The sequence below is a fragment of the Pararge aegeria genome, chromosome 17, assembly GCF_905163445.1.
Source record: "Pararge aegeria chromosome 17, ilParAegt1.1, whole genome shotgun sequence".
NCBI lineage: Eukaryota > Metazoa > Arthropoda > Insecta > Lepidoptera > Nymphalidae > Pararge > Pararge aegeria.
Window position 1 is genome coordinate 6,960,660 of NC_053196.1, and position 15,238 is coordinate 6,975,897.

At 37.3% G+C, this 15,238-nt stretch overlaps 1 protein-coding gene across 3 annotated transcripts; it reads left to right on the plus strand.

Annotated features, from left to right (window-relative positions):
* Positions 1-852: 852 nt before the first annotated feature.
* Positions 853-9,521, plus strand: LOC120631181 (probable serine/threonine-protein kinase irlF). Of its 3 annotated transcripts, XM_039900651.1 has the most exons (5): positions 853-953; positions 6,564-6,707; positions 6,822-7,318; positions 8,400-8,466; positions 9,260-9,521. In XM_039900651.1, the coding sequence occupies exons 1-5, from the start codon at positions 890-892 to the stop codon at positions 9,460-9,462; spliced, it is 975 nt and encodes a 324-aa protein (XP_039756585.1). In that variant the 5' UTR covers positions 853-889; the 3' UTR covers positions 9,463-9,521. The 3 variants fall into 3 exon arrangements, with proteins under 3 accessions (XP_039756585.1, XP_039756583.1, XP_039756584.1); XM_039900649.1 differs by having other exon boundaries at positions 6,564-7,318; XM_039900650.1 differs by having other exon boundaries at positions 6,567-7,318.
* The last annotated feature ends 5,717 nt before the right edge of the window (positions 9,522-15,238 follow it).

The following is a 15,238-nucleotide window of genomic DNA, read 5'->3' on the forward strand; positions in this document are numbered from 1 at the left end:
TTGCTATGTTTAAAGAACATGGTTTTCATCAGCTTTGTAGCTCTCACATCTGCTTGGTACGACAATTATAACTATAAAAAAAAATTTATTTAGTACTAAAAGAGGGATATTCCGCGCCCGCCACCCGCGTTTTCTTCCACTATAAATCAGCTACCTAATGTAAAGATTCCTTCAGTCGCACTGGTAGTTCAGAATATAGAAACATACATATAAACTGGCCAGCTTTATGATATTAAGAAGAGAAAGCAAATAGGGCGATCCTTTCAAAATAATGTTTCGACAAACGCCTGAAGTGTGCGCTAATAAATAATATGTTACTGACTGACTGATGAATGTTTATTCACTATTGACTAAAAAAAATGAAAACAAACAAAATATTCAGCAATGCTTTATAATAATTATTTATTTAATCCCAAAATTTTAATAAATAACTATGAAACATGTCCTTCAAAATTTTCATAACAGGTAACCCTGTAATTTTTTCATAACGAGATAGAATTAAGGTTAAGAATATCATATCTTTTTCTCACTGTGAAAAATTGCAAAGATCATTATATTAATCCACAAAATACTTTCGTTGCCGTGTGGTGACGGCAGATCAGAACGGTTAAAACAAAAGCAACGTCCGATGTATTCTTACCATCTACTGCGTTCACAAATCCTACTGCCCAGCGTGGAGATCGTTGACAAACCTTCCCGTTGGGAGGCCTTTGTTCCAGCAGTCGACTTAAGGAAAAACTTCCTATTAAATAATGCATATTAAAACTTAAAACATCCTGTATATAGTGTTATGTTTAGAAGTATATAACACGGTGTCACTCTTAAACAACCTCATAATAATTTATACTCCCATTCAGTGTTGGAGCAGGGAGCATATCAAAACGCAAATATGGCTGACCCAAGAGTGTTATTTATACTACCCCTTGTGCTCATATTAGCGACGGCCACTCAAGGTAATTTAATCTAATTTACATTTATAGTCTGTCTCATTTGTCTGCTGGTTACCATGTTCAACTGTGGATCACGGCGAGGTCCTGGGTTCAAATCAAAATAGGCCCAAAATTTGTTAGTTATTGTGGTTTTTAAAGAATATTCATTATATAAAAAATATATATTTAATATTTATATATATATTCATTAATATGACCAGCCCGGGCTTAGGAAATGACGGTGTTAAGCCGAAGGTCCTTGTTCATTAACTTGTGATAATCGTCGTTAAAGCCCACCATCCCACATTGGAGCTGACCGTACCGTACATTAGAGGTATCTAATATAAGATACAAAATTTAATCCCTCTCCCTAACGTGGTTATCGGAAGAGATAAAAAAATTATTGGACAACAAGATCTCGGCGAAATATATTCATATAAAACAAATAACACTGACGCTAACCGGGAAAAATATCATAAAGCGCGGAATTGCTGTAATACATTGTGTAGGGATGCTCAACGATGCCATATTCATAAGTCTGTTGAAAGTGGTGACACCGCTAAAACTCGGAAGTTTCTTGAATCTCTTGGAGTTGGTAAATCATCTCATTAATCTTCTATTAATGTCGATGTCGAACTCCTAAATAAACATTTTTCTACTTCTGATACAATTAACAGTATCGATAAAGAACGTACTCTTAGTCTTCTACCTTCCCACTCAACTCCAAACTTTTTACCATTTACCTTCGAGTCTTTCCATTGCATCGAATGCTGTTCGTGTATGCATTAGCCGTAATATGATCATTCGAATCCTTGACGTTGTTTCCCCTGTTCTAAGCCACATCTGAAACTCTTCCATCCTCTGTAGCAAATTCCCTGAAGAATGGAAGTTTACTCAGATTATTATTCTACCTAAAAAAAAACAATCCTGCATGTTTTTCTGATTTTCCGCATATCTATCTTACCATTTCTTACAAAAGTCCTTGAAAATCTTGTATCCCAACAACTTAGTCTCTTTCTTAATAAGAATAACCTTCTCAGTTCTTTACAATCCGGCATAGTAAGGCTACTGCACTAGCTTAAGTAACTGATGATATTCGATGGGCAATGGATAACAAGCAGCTAAAAATTCTTATTCTGCTTGACTTCAGCAATGCCTTTAATACAGTTGACTTTGACATCTTGCTTAGTCTTTTACGCTCTATTAACATATCTCCATCAGTAATAGACTGGTTTCGGATTTACCTCAAAGGCCATTGACAGCGCATTCGGATTGACGAGTCCTTTTCGTCTTGGTGTGATGTTACGGCTGGGGTACCTCAGGGCGGCGTGTTATATCCTTTACTTTATTTTTATTTTTAATAACTCTATTACTCAAAACATCTCTTCTCTCTATCATATGTATGCAGATGATATCCAAATATATCGCTCATCTACCCTTTAAAATCTTGGTTCTGCTGTTGCAGCTATAAATAATGACACGGCTGCAATTTCTGTGTGGAGCAGGCAATATGGGCTAAAGATCAATCCTGCAAAATCAAAAGCTATCGTTATTGGTAGCTCAGCAATGATCGCGAGGGTTATTTGGTGGAGCATTCCTCCTGTTATTTAGAATAGCGTCGCTATTCCTTTTTGTGACTCTGTAAAAGATCTTGGAGTATACCTCGACCGGAAATTGTCATGCTCAGTGCCAAAGAGCTGAGTCGGAAAGTGTTTGCGACGATGACCAAAGTTACGCTAGCATATTCTCTCCTTCTATCTATTCTCGATTATGCGGATGTAAGCATTCTTAAACTAACCGAGGATCAGCTGAATAAACTAGAGCGTCTTCAAAATCTTGCTATTCGGTACATATTTGGCCTTCGCAAATAGGAACATATTTCTGAATTTCGACAAAAACTTAAGTGGCATCCTATTCGTCGTCGCCGGGATATGCATGTACTTTCACTTCTGTACTGTATGTTATTTCATCTAAGAACTCCATCGTATTTGAATGAGAAGTTCACATTTCTCGGCGAGCAATCTGATTTAAGATAGTCACGTGCGCTGACGCTGAGTATGCCTTATCATAAGACAAAATTTTATAAGCGTTCGTATAGCGTACGAGCTGTGGAATTGTAGAATGCCCTTCCAATGAACATACGACGATCCCAATCACTGGCGATATTTAAAAAAGCAGTTTAGCCCCATTATTGTCAACGACTATTAATAGCATGTATATACTTACTCATTTATTGTATGTTAAAGTATTTGAATATGTAAGTGTTGTTATTATATATATTTGTTTATTTTTATATTTATTTATTAATCATATTATGTACTTTTGATCTATTTGTGTATACTAGTTTGTATATGTATTTTTAAAATCTTTTCTATTCTCCTGTTCTTTTTTTTTCCTCATTCAAAGGTTGCCTGGCAAGGATCGCTATTAAGCGATAAGGCCGCCTTTTGTATTTTACTTTTTTCTTTATGTTTCTGTTTTAATTTTTATTATATTTTGTATATGTTAATGTTGTAGTATTTAAATAAAGAGTTTTATAATAATACTAATAATAAATATCGGCTATACGTAAGTCTTCAATTCGACTGGATTTTGAATAAATCCACGGATCCGCTATTTTTTATATCTCAACAATTTAGCCCTTGACAATCTATGCTAGTTGTATGTGAAAATGGAATCTAAGATGATAGCGAGCTTACCAGTTAGCGGTATTTCCATCCCATTTCCCGGAGGAAACTTTTTGTTTATCGGGATAAAAAGTAGCGTATATGTTGACCTGGAATATCAGCTACCACTATATCAAATTGTATTTCTATCAAATTGTATATAATCCGTTTAGTAGTTTTCACGTGATTCCCGGACAGACAGACAGACAGACAGCATGAAGCATTCCGCGGTCAAAATTTTCAAAATATATTAAATGTACATAAATCTTCCAGTTACAGTTTTATTATAAGTATAGATATAGATGATAACTATAAACGCTAAAGTGTGTCTTTCTGTCTACTGGAGATAGTAGGCGTAGGCGATCCCGGGATTTCTTCTACTTTCAGGGCAAATCAAAATTTCATCACGGATGAAGCCGCGGGCAACAGTATATTTCTTTTAGCAAAACGTGGTTTAAAAGTTTTAAAAAAGTTCTACTACGATGCAAGTCTGTTACTAAATTCCTTTTTTTATAAAGGTAAAATAGAAAAATAGGTATATTCGGCAAATAATTAATTTTCAAGTAATGTACATTTCATCATCATCATCATCACTACAGAGCAGAATGAGAAGGGTTTAGGCCGTCGTCCACCACGCTGTACAAGTGCGGATTGGTAGACTTCACTCGTCTTTTAGAACGATATAGAGAACTCTCAGGCATGCAGGTTTCCTTTCGATATACTTCGTATCCCAAAATTCAGCACAGTTCCTTTGGAACCGTGGGTGAAAGTGTGCGATGATTTTGCACCATAACCCCGTCAAATGTAAACAGACTTAAATAATAATTTGTACTGTATCTTGTCCTATCAGTTAAGTTTTACACAAATTTAGTATAGATTTGATGAATATGATTGGAAATGGAAGACATAATTCCTCAGTTTGCTACTTTCAGTAGCAAACTCGTCGCTTAAGGTTGGACGATACTGAATACATAAAGTGCTGCCACATTTATGAGGACTTCACTGCTAGGACTGAATATAAGATGTCATAAATTTTCTTGGCTAGCCATGGCGCACTGTTAGTGGATGCATACGCATCCACTAACAGTGCGATTTCGAATCTTCCTTTAAACTATTACTATTCTTTGTTATTGATAGGAACTGAGTATGGTGGATACCAAATTCTCTTTCAAACAAGTCAGGCATCAATCCATTTACTGACTTGGGTCAACGATGATCACAGAGCGCTATTGACTCCTATGTAGTCATTTGTTATAGGAAATTAAAATTATTTTAAGTAAGGCGAAACAGGAGTTCGTCCCCTTGACGGTCATTTACGATTGGCAATGTTTACGTGATTGAATGTTTCAAATCATGGGTGATTAAACTTACTCTCAAAGCAAGAACCGAGTATATCTGTTCTTGGCCTTAGAGCCCACAACTCTGTCGTTTGTTTACATAAATTTGAAAGAAGTTGCATTGCTATCTTTTACATTTGTACTTAATGTCATAGTATAGTGTTTGGCACTACCATTACAGTTAATAATCTTTACCTTAGGTATCTGATTATTGAGGAAGGTTGTAGATTGTTATCTACCTCGTATTACACTGCGTCATATAATATGTGCGGGCGAAGCTGCCGAGCACAACCAGTGATACAGATATATAAATACATCGAGTGCTGATTTATTGACAAAGGTTGTAAACTATATAGCAGTACGCTTTGTCCCGCAGTTTATGCGGGTGAAAGGAAGGGTACAGCTGCAGTAATAGTACTTAAAAAATAAGTCAAATGATAACATGTCACATCATAGGGGTACTGGGTAGACTGATAGTTCCTGATAGTTCCTGACATTCTCCTGGCTTGCACTAAATAATTGGCTCGATCCAGGAATCAGTACATCGATACGTAATGATTGGAACCCAAAGGTTGTCTGGCAGAGATCGCTACTAAGCGGTAAGGCCGCCTTTTGTATTCTACTTCTGTCTTTGTATTTCTATTATTCTTTTATTTTCCTAACTTTATAGTGGTGTACAAATAAAGAGTTCAATAATGATAACCCTGGATCATGTCAGTTTTTTGTAATATTTAGTTTTAAGTTAACGGATGTAGTTATAACATCACATCCCAATAATAGTAATAATATATGTATGAACGCCTATGAAGTCTCTTTGATAGGATAGACGAATAAAATATTTTTCGATTTGAATTTGTTAAAACGGTTTATTTAGTAAAACAATTGTAAGCTTTTATACCTAATATAAATTTCCTGTTTATTTGATTAAGTACATAAACCATAGTCCTAAACTAGATATCCTGATTCAGTTTCCCTTATTATTTTAATCTACGGAGGAAAAATTTATATACTAATTAACCGGTCATTATTTTCGGCAACTATGAAAATAATATCAGCATAATAAATTTTAATTGCTGTGTATGTGTTTTTGTTACACACGATTCACCACGTTTTCCTCAAATAGCTAGTTAATAACCCAACTACCATGTAAGTTAATGTGAGAGTAAAGGATTTAGTATATATTATGTATACTATTATAAAAAAAAGCCGAAGAATTGGATATATGTAAAGTAAATCTACTAATTGACGGCAGATTGGCGCAGTTTGCAGCGACCCTGCTTTCTGAGCTCAAGGCCGTGGGTTCGATTCCCACAGCTGGAAAATGTTTGTGTGATGAGCATGAATGTTTTTCAGTGTCTGGGTGTTTTTATATATATATTCTAAGTATTTATGTATATTATTCATAAAAATATTCATCAGTCATCTTAGTACCCATAACACAAGCTACGCTTACTTTGGGGCTAGGTGGCCCCAATGGTGGAATATATTAATATAAATAAACCAGTGTCAAAAGGCAAAAACTATGAACGTGTTGCCAGTGGTGACTTGTAGCTTAGAAACATGGCCGCTTACTGTGGGAGATGACAATGAAGTGCTTAACGAATACCTAAACTAATTTATCATGATTTTAGCAGCAGAGTTGCAGTGCTACAAATGCCAAGATTGTGAAGCAATTGAGAAATATGAAAAAACTGCACAGGCGTGTACAGTCAAGATACCCTCAACTGTCACCCCAATCCAATCCGCATCTCTTGTCAACGGTTTACCACCTTCAAATAACAACCAACAAGAGTCACCTAGAAAACAATCTCAACGTGACACACTCCCTTCAAATAACAACCGACAAGAGTCATCTAGAGAACAATCTCAACGAGACACACTCCCTTCAAATAACAACCAACAAGAGTCACCTAGAGAACAATCTCAACGTGACACACTCCCTTCAAATAACAACCAACAAGAGTCACCTAGAGAACAATCTCAACGTGACACACTCCCTTCAAACAACAACCAACAAGAGTCACCTAGAGAACAATCTCAACGTGACACACTCCCTTCAAATAACAATCAACAAGAGTCACCTAGAGAACAATCTCAACGTGACACACTCCCTTCAAATAACAACCAACAAGAGTCACCTAGAGAACAATCTCAACGTGACACACCCCCTCCAAATAACAACCAACAAGAGTCACCTAGAGAACAATCTCAACGTGACACACCCCCTCCAAATAACAACCAACAAGAGTCACCTAGAGAACAATCTCAACGTGACACACCCCCTCCAAATAATAATCAAAATCAAGAGTCACCTCTACAACCTTCTAAACCTGACACACCTCCTGTAAACTCATCTGCAAACAATATAGCTTCTCCGACCAATAAGGTAAGATAAATTGAGAAAAAATATAAATATAATTAGCAAACTTTAGAAAAAAACTATAACTTAAATACGCTTTGCGACTAACTGGCAGACAACCTATCCAAAACCCCAACGGCTGCAGTAGACATTTTAAATTTTTGGGATAGTAATAATATTTTTCTAATATTTAACTATTAAAATTTTCAAACAGTGGATGAAAATTTGTAGAAAAATGTTTAATTTTTAAAGTTAAGTATATCTATAAAGAGAAGTGTGTCTATGCTTGAAAACCCACAGAATTAAGAATCCTGTGCAGGGCATTGTGTCCAAAAACAGAGCCCCGAGCACTTCTCACTTCACACACGCGGAATGTTGCTAGCTCACAAAGTTTTTCGAGCATTAGAGGTCAAATAATTACCGTCCAATGAATGAAGAGACTATGCGCCCGTTTGAGAAAGCACTACTAAAGTGGAGTGGTTTTTGATGCTTCAATATAAGTTGTCTACACGGATTCCGTATGTTCTTAATTCTGTGTGAAAATCCTATCTTCTGTGAGATAGACAGACTGTGCTAGAGAGTAGTCTATTTTTGGCGCCACAGCCATGTGTTTAAAACTTAAAGATTCTATGAATCCCTACTGGAGCAGCAACGTGGACCTTAGCTCTTCAACGCACGTTTCTATAAGGGAGGAGTTCTTTGCCCAGAAGTGAGACAGTTAGCTTAATATCATCACGGGAGCTATGAATATTAGCAACTCAGAACGTATAAAAAATGGCACGTAATTATTACTATACCTGCATAATTTGTAATAGTTGTGCATTAGTGGTTAGCATGTTCAGCTAAACATCAGGAGGTACTGGGTTCGATTCCTGGTTCGGGCTAAAAATTGATAGTTATTATGATTCCCTGTTTTAAAATTCTCAGTACTAACCCGGAGTTAGGAAATTGGCGGTGTCAACCGCCGTGCCTTCGAGAGCACGTTAAATATTCGCTGCCAAGTATTATTAATATCTGTGAGATAATAATAACAATCGTTAGAGCGCACCAACCGGCATTAGAGCAGCGTGGTGGGTATATGCTTAATATTATATAATTTTTTTCGTAGCTATCCAATGAGCCACCGAAGTCTTCCGCTATGCTGATCGCTAGATGCGTGCGTGTCGAATATAAAGGTAATGAGACTTCAAACTATCAATGATATCATAAACACATCTAGAGTCTTACAAACAAATATGGTACGCTTCAAATGCCAAAGCGTAATAAAACACTGAATTCCGACGTTATTCCCTGTTTAATTGTAAGCTTTTATAGATTTTTTCGGACAGATTTCTTTTCCTTTTTTTTATACGCATATATAGATACGAGCGCTTGACTGCAATCACACTTGATGGACCGCGCATGCCAAACAGATTCACTCTTGATTTTAACCCCCGACCTACCGACATAGACGCAAACCGATTTACCGTTCCGGTACGATGTCGCGTAGAAACCGATTAGGGTTATGCCTTTAATATGCGCCATAGCCTCGAACAGGTTACCGACTTAGGCTCGTTGCCATCATAGACTGCATTACCACCCATCAGATGAGATTGCAGACATGGACTAACTAACTGTAGGGGATAAAAACGTCCTTTTCCGCAATCTAAATTAAAAAAATTCTAGTGTCATGGTGTTGTCGGTGACACTCCTCAAAACCGGCTTATCCGATTCTTTTGAAAATATTTACTACCTAGACTCGTACCTCTGTACGAGTTCTGTCGCAGAAAGCTGTGCTAGCATAAGCTGCCGGCTCATGCCGAAAGGCGAGCGTCGGCTTCTTTAAAACTCGTCACTTAATGTACACCCGCAGCGTGTATTGTTGCGATAACTTATAAGTATAATATGTATGTATTGCCCAATACACTAAAACTTATACCCATTTTACAGATTGATGTGTTATAATTTAAAAAAGAATTAAAATTTCAGTTGGTGGCGTGACGAAAGTCGACCGAGGTTGTTCCATAGAAGAGACAAGTGCCAAAAATGAAACTATATGCAATACCATTATGAAGGACAAAACATCAAATCAAACCTCTTGCATTATTTGTGATAAAGATAAGTGTAATTCTGCGGGTAATTTAGTTGTTGGATTGTTACCCCTTATAATGAGTTTGCTATTAATTAAGTAATTTATTACGTGTATGTTAGAATACCTTTATTATATAAAGTTATGATAATTCTAACGATTCTCAATTGATTTATGATTTTCTCATACCTCATGTTTGGAAAATTGGCGTTCCATATTTAAACTGTGGGTGGAAGCACCTCATTACTTTAACGCGAGTGGTAGAGTATTCAAAAAGAGAAGTCAGAACAGCCAATCGTCTCACACTTTACTTTTTATTTTTTGTTGTTGTTATTTCATTTGTATCTTTTAGGGCAGGCAATGATAATAGACCATGCAACGTATTCAGTCGTTTAATACTATTTGTTAGTTTTTAGTATGGAGGGTAGAGGTAAGGAGAGTCATCTTATATGGGAGAAAAGTTGAAAAAGTGTCCAGTTGTTGCGCTAAATAACAGTTCAAAAATCCTCCACAATGGCGCTGGTGGATGCACAGGGTATGGTATGAATGTAGCAATCGTAGATGAATTGAAGTATGCCGAGTTAAAAAATTTAATGTCATTATCGACTAAAGTAGTTAATTATTGAGAATTTCAACAACTTACGTTGTACAAAATATTGTGGTAAATATAACCTTACTTCCTTGTTTATTTTTCAAGCCTACTCTAACAATATTTATATTTGGCGCTTCTTTTAAGAGTTACCCTGATGCAAATGTGGCGCCATCCTAATTTAATACATTTTGACGACACTTTTTCATATACACAGATGACTCTCCTTACCTCTACCCTCCATAGTTTTAAGGTACCCATCATAATTTAACGGGTAGCTTTTTTATCTTTGGCAGATACGTGCCATACTATTTTTAGGCTCTGGATTCTTGTTGTAGCTAAAAAAGAGTCTAGAAACAGAGTTTTTTTTAAATTCCTGGCCACATTAGTTGTTCAGTGTATTAGAAGCCTGAAGGAGACAAGCCAAAAAACAGGCCTTATAGTAGGTATATTTTACTACTACTACTACTACATACAATTATAGTCAATTAAACATTACCTTTTTTTTACCCCGCCTTTAAAACGACGGGGCTTCTTAAGTATGACGTGTCTGTATGAGTGTGCGTGTGTGTGTTAGTGTGTGTGGGTGTGTGTGTGTGAGCGACTGCCTGTTGGTCTGTGGTATCGTATTATAGTCCCGAACCGATTTTCATTTTGTTTTGTTGTTCCAAAGGTGAAGGAGTCGGGATTTTTCTTAGCTGTTTGATGAAAATCTGTCCACAAAATGGCAGATTATATATTTTTTCTGCGGTGCTCCTCGAGCCTCTTCAGTTCACATCTCCGATCTGACGGGTGGGCTGAGGTATTTACGCGAAAAAAACGCAAAACTAGCGATTACGCATTAGCGACTTCCGCGACCGGCGCTGGCTGTCGAATAGGGGTCGAATTTGATGAAACTCGCTACCACTTACAAATTCATGATCTTGATTCGTTTAATTATTTATCTGTATGTCTAATAAAACTTCAATAAATATTGTGAGTAAAATTATCTTATCACGTCGATTTTCTGAGAGATCTTCGCTCGTGCCCGCGCTTGCCTGTGGAGCATACCAGCGCGAACTAGAAACTGCGCGATATTTTGTTAGCCCTTCACTGCTAGACTAAACTGGTAGTGGGCTCACCTTTTAGGGAGTAAGGCACTTATAGTAAACCCATAACCCTAATCGTTTTCTACGGGACATCTTACCGGAACTGTGAATTGCTTAGCGGCACGTCATTGTCTGTAAGGTGGTAACTGGCCACAGCCGAAGCCTCCCACCAGACCAGACCAGAGGAAATTCAAAGGTTATAAATTGCCGGTAATCGAAGCCTCCAACTCCATTATGATTACAACATTGATGGGGTGACAATGACAAGAGTTTCAGAGATGAGAGACTTGGGGGTTGGTTTGAACTCTGAGCTTACGTTTCGAAATCACATTATAGCATTGTAAGAATTGGAAAGTAGCTCAGTCATTTGGGCTCCACATGAGGTTAAATATGGCCTTATGTTGGAGCGACTGCAAAATAAATTCGTTAGGTACGCGTACATGAGGCTTTATGGGCTATACCCATAATATCCCCTTATGTACCCAACAATATTTGTTCTGGGTATGGTAGGGTATAACGTGTTAAAAGTTGGGAACCAACATACCATTATATTGTATATATTCAAAATAATTAGGGGGAAGTTGGATAATGCGGACATTTTAGGACAGATGAATCTTTGTGCCCCGGACCGGTTCGCATGGCGCAGGCGCAGGTTGCCCCTACTGGCGGTGCCGCGCGGACCCACCAACATGCTCAACAAGGCGCCGCTGACGCGCGCGATTTGCTCCCTTAACGACATAGCTGAGAGAACGGATCTGTTTTGTACTTTAACTTAACTCACAAAGGTCGCTCTGTCGCATTTGTTACATTGATAATGTTTAGTAGGCAGATTAATAAAAAGTACTTTATAATAAATAAATAAATAAATAAATATACTACGACAATATACATCGGCAAGCTACGCTTACTTTGGGGCTAGAGCCCCAAAGTAATCGTTGCTTGTGTCATGGGTACTAAGGTGACTGAGGAATATTATTATAAATAACATACATAAATACTTATAATATACATATAAACCCAGACACTGAAAAACATTCATGTTCATCACACAAACATTTTCCAGTTGTGGGAATCGCACCCACGGCCTTGGACCCAGAGAGCAGGGTCGCTGCCCACTGCGCCAAACGGCCGTCTAAATGTCTGTAGATAGGTGCATCAGAATCTACGCTAGTGAATTAGGAAAATTCCTGCAATACTAGTCGTAAGTTGAGAAAAATAAATAAATAAATAACTTAAGACCACAGCGCTCGCCGCTGCGACTGGGAGGTCGTCAAGAAATACTGAAAGCACTGCAATGCTAACGGAGGGCAACACCCTCGCCTCTTAACCACTCTCTACTTGTTCTGCCAATTGAGCAACTCGAGCCAATGTAAGCGTGAACGCTTCTGTTAGTCAAAGTCAAAGTCAAAAATATCTTTGTTCAAGTAGACCCATAGGCGGCACTTTTGATGCGTACATTAAATGAGAATTACATGGCAGTGAGATGATGGCGATAACCATATTCGTAAACTCGTTTGAATAGCTTGTAGCGTTCCGGCCTACCAGAGCTCAAGCCAAGAATGAAACGATCCAGCATGTTAGTTTCCAAGGTGTTACCGAGGTCGCATCACGCTGCCCAGTCATCTAAGATTCGCCTGCACGCTGCGTAGAACTTCCCTTTATCAACGAATGAGCACTGCCTTAGCTTGGCTTTCGAGTAATGCAAGTAGCCCAGCGAAACTTAGCGAATCCAAATCGTGAGGATGAGCCAAGTTACGTACTAAACGGTACGTTTATCGCTGAGGTGCGTTAGAAGAGCTCCAATGTTACTTTTTTCGTACAACACTTAGTTAATTTCCAAAACTAATTCACCTTTGAATATTTGCCCATTCCAGATATATTATTAATTACAATATATAAGTTTCAAATTTCAATAACATTAAATATCGTGTACATTATTCTACTAGTCAAGCCCTTTCATTGGATACCCATATTGAGGGAATTGTGAAAAATATGTAAGCCTTCTTTTTGTGGACTAATTTCATCAAACATACCCAATTGGGTATGTGCTCGCTGGGTTGCACTTACCATCAAGTGTAATAACAGTTAATAGCTAGTTTATTGTTCATCATCATCAACCCATTACCGACCCAGTAAAGGGCGAGAGTCGCCTCTCAGAATGAGAAGGGTTTTGGTCGAAGTCTACTACTCTGGCCAAGTGATGTCTATAATTACCGATATTTAAAAAAAAAAAGAGATCGCAGTCAAGCGATAACTTGTCATCCAATAAAAAAGAAGAAGTTAATGAAGGTATGAATGCTGGAAGCGGAAGAAAATGATTACCTACTTAGCCAAGGCCTTCTTAATGTACTTCCTTAGAATTTGTAATCGGGGCCTTAAACATTAAAGACACAATAGAAGTTAGTACAGCTAGCGCGTAGAAAAGCGTTTTCGGTTGCTAAGGTGAAAACATTTATGGTAGGTATAATCCTACACTCCGCTTTACAATTCGATTGCCAATCAAAAAAACAGTCATTTATTTATTTTTCAACTTACGACTAGTATTACAGGAATTTTCCTAATGCACTAGCGTAGATTCTGATGCACCTATCAACATACAGTATAACTATATTTTACTAACCTATATACTAAACATTAGCAATGTAACAAATGCACCATAGATCAACCTTTGTGAGTTCAGTCAGAGTAAAACAAAACAGATCCGGTCTCTCAGCTGTCGTTAAGGGTGTGAATCGCGCGTGTCAGCGGCGGCTTGTTGAGCAAGTTGGTGCGTCCGCGCGGCACCGCCAGCAGGGGCGACCTGCGCCTGCGCCACACGAACCGGTCCCGGGGCACAAAGCTTCATCTGTCCTAAAACATCCGCATTATACAACTTCCCCCTAATTATTTCAATAATGTAATTATCATGTTAATATAATTTTTGCCTCTAGGCAACTAAAGAAACAATCTTGTCTGCTGTATAATAGAATAAATAGAGTTTTGAATATTTATCCACTGAAACTGCATGACTGTAAAAAAACAGTAACAAATTGGATAAAATCATTAACGTACGATGAGGCAGAATCTCTCTTCCTGATTCTAAAGTAAAAGCACACACATAAACACACACAAACACACACTCAAACACTTACACACACACTCACACATTTGCATGCTTGCATGATTGATTTTGAAAAATTCTAAACAAAAAAAAGTATAAAATTATAAAATGTATTAAATTGGTTAAGTCATGTTATTAGTATATGTGTAAACTTTATATCGGAAAGAGCGAGACCTCCAAATACAGGTTTTTTCCAAACTTAAATGGAGGTCTTAGCCTATTGTTTTGTAATGAAATTTAGATAACAAATAAATCATTTTTCATTTGTCATTTTTTCAATATGTAAATTTAATTTTCACTCGCATAAACTATGGGCGATCTATAGTTAACGCGGGTGAAACTGTACTATGTAGCGTAGCGTAATACCTTTCTCAATAAATAAGCAAACCAATGGAAAGCTTTTTTAATCGCACTGGTAGTTTTCAACATATAAACTGTCCTGCTTAATTATAGTAAAGTAAGAATGGTAAAGATATTTCTACAGCCGAAACCTATTCACTAGGTATTCTTACTCTTTGAGCTTCAAGCCTTCCATCATTTTAGTCTTTTCATTGCAAATGACCGTTCCGAGGACCTACTAGAGTTTCTCCTTAGCTGTTCATTATACTTTTCATTCGTTATGACAAATTACTGCTAATTATCTATAATGATTCGGTTCCATCAATATAATATAACTGCCATCCCCCTAAAAGGTTAGCCCGTTACCAACAACATTTCCCAAGGATAAATGTATCATTAAATCCAGGATGCAATAATTATTACCTATCTTCTTCTTTGCAAAATTACACGCGGTCTAGGAACGCATGGAGAACTTTTACCAGCAGCTTTTCCGGGATAAATATTATCCTATGTCAATCCACGGGAAGCAAGCTACATGTGTGCTCAATTTTTATCAAGATCGGTTCAACGGTTGATCAGAAACTGTAGGTAGGAAGCAAACTAACAAACAAAAAGACACGCATTTATACTGCTGGTATGGGTTCTCCCTGTATTTCCTATTCATGCCTGTGTGTAATCAATTCAGTCGTTTCAAAGCCTTGCCTAGATTAAACAGAGATAGAGACAGGCAGACAAAAATTTATACTTACTTATTAAATTATAT

Coding starts and splice junctions, on each gene's coding strand:
- LOC120631181 (XM_039900649.1), top strand. CDS start 890: ATGGCTGACCCAAGAGTGTTATTTATACTACCCCTTGTGCTCATATTA. Junction 954..6,563: donor ATTAGCGACGGCCACTCAAG/GTAATTTAATCT, acceptor TCATGATTTTAG/CAGCAGAGTTGCAGTGCTAC. Junction 8,467..9,259: donor CGTGCGTGTCGAATATAAAG/GTAATGAGACTT, acceptor TTAAAATTTCAG/TTGGTGGCGTGACGAAAGTC.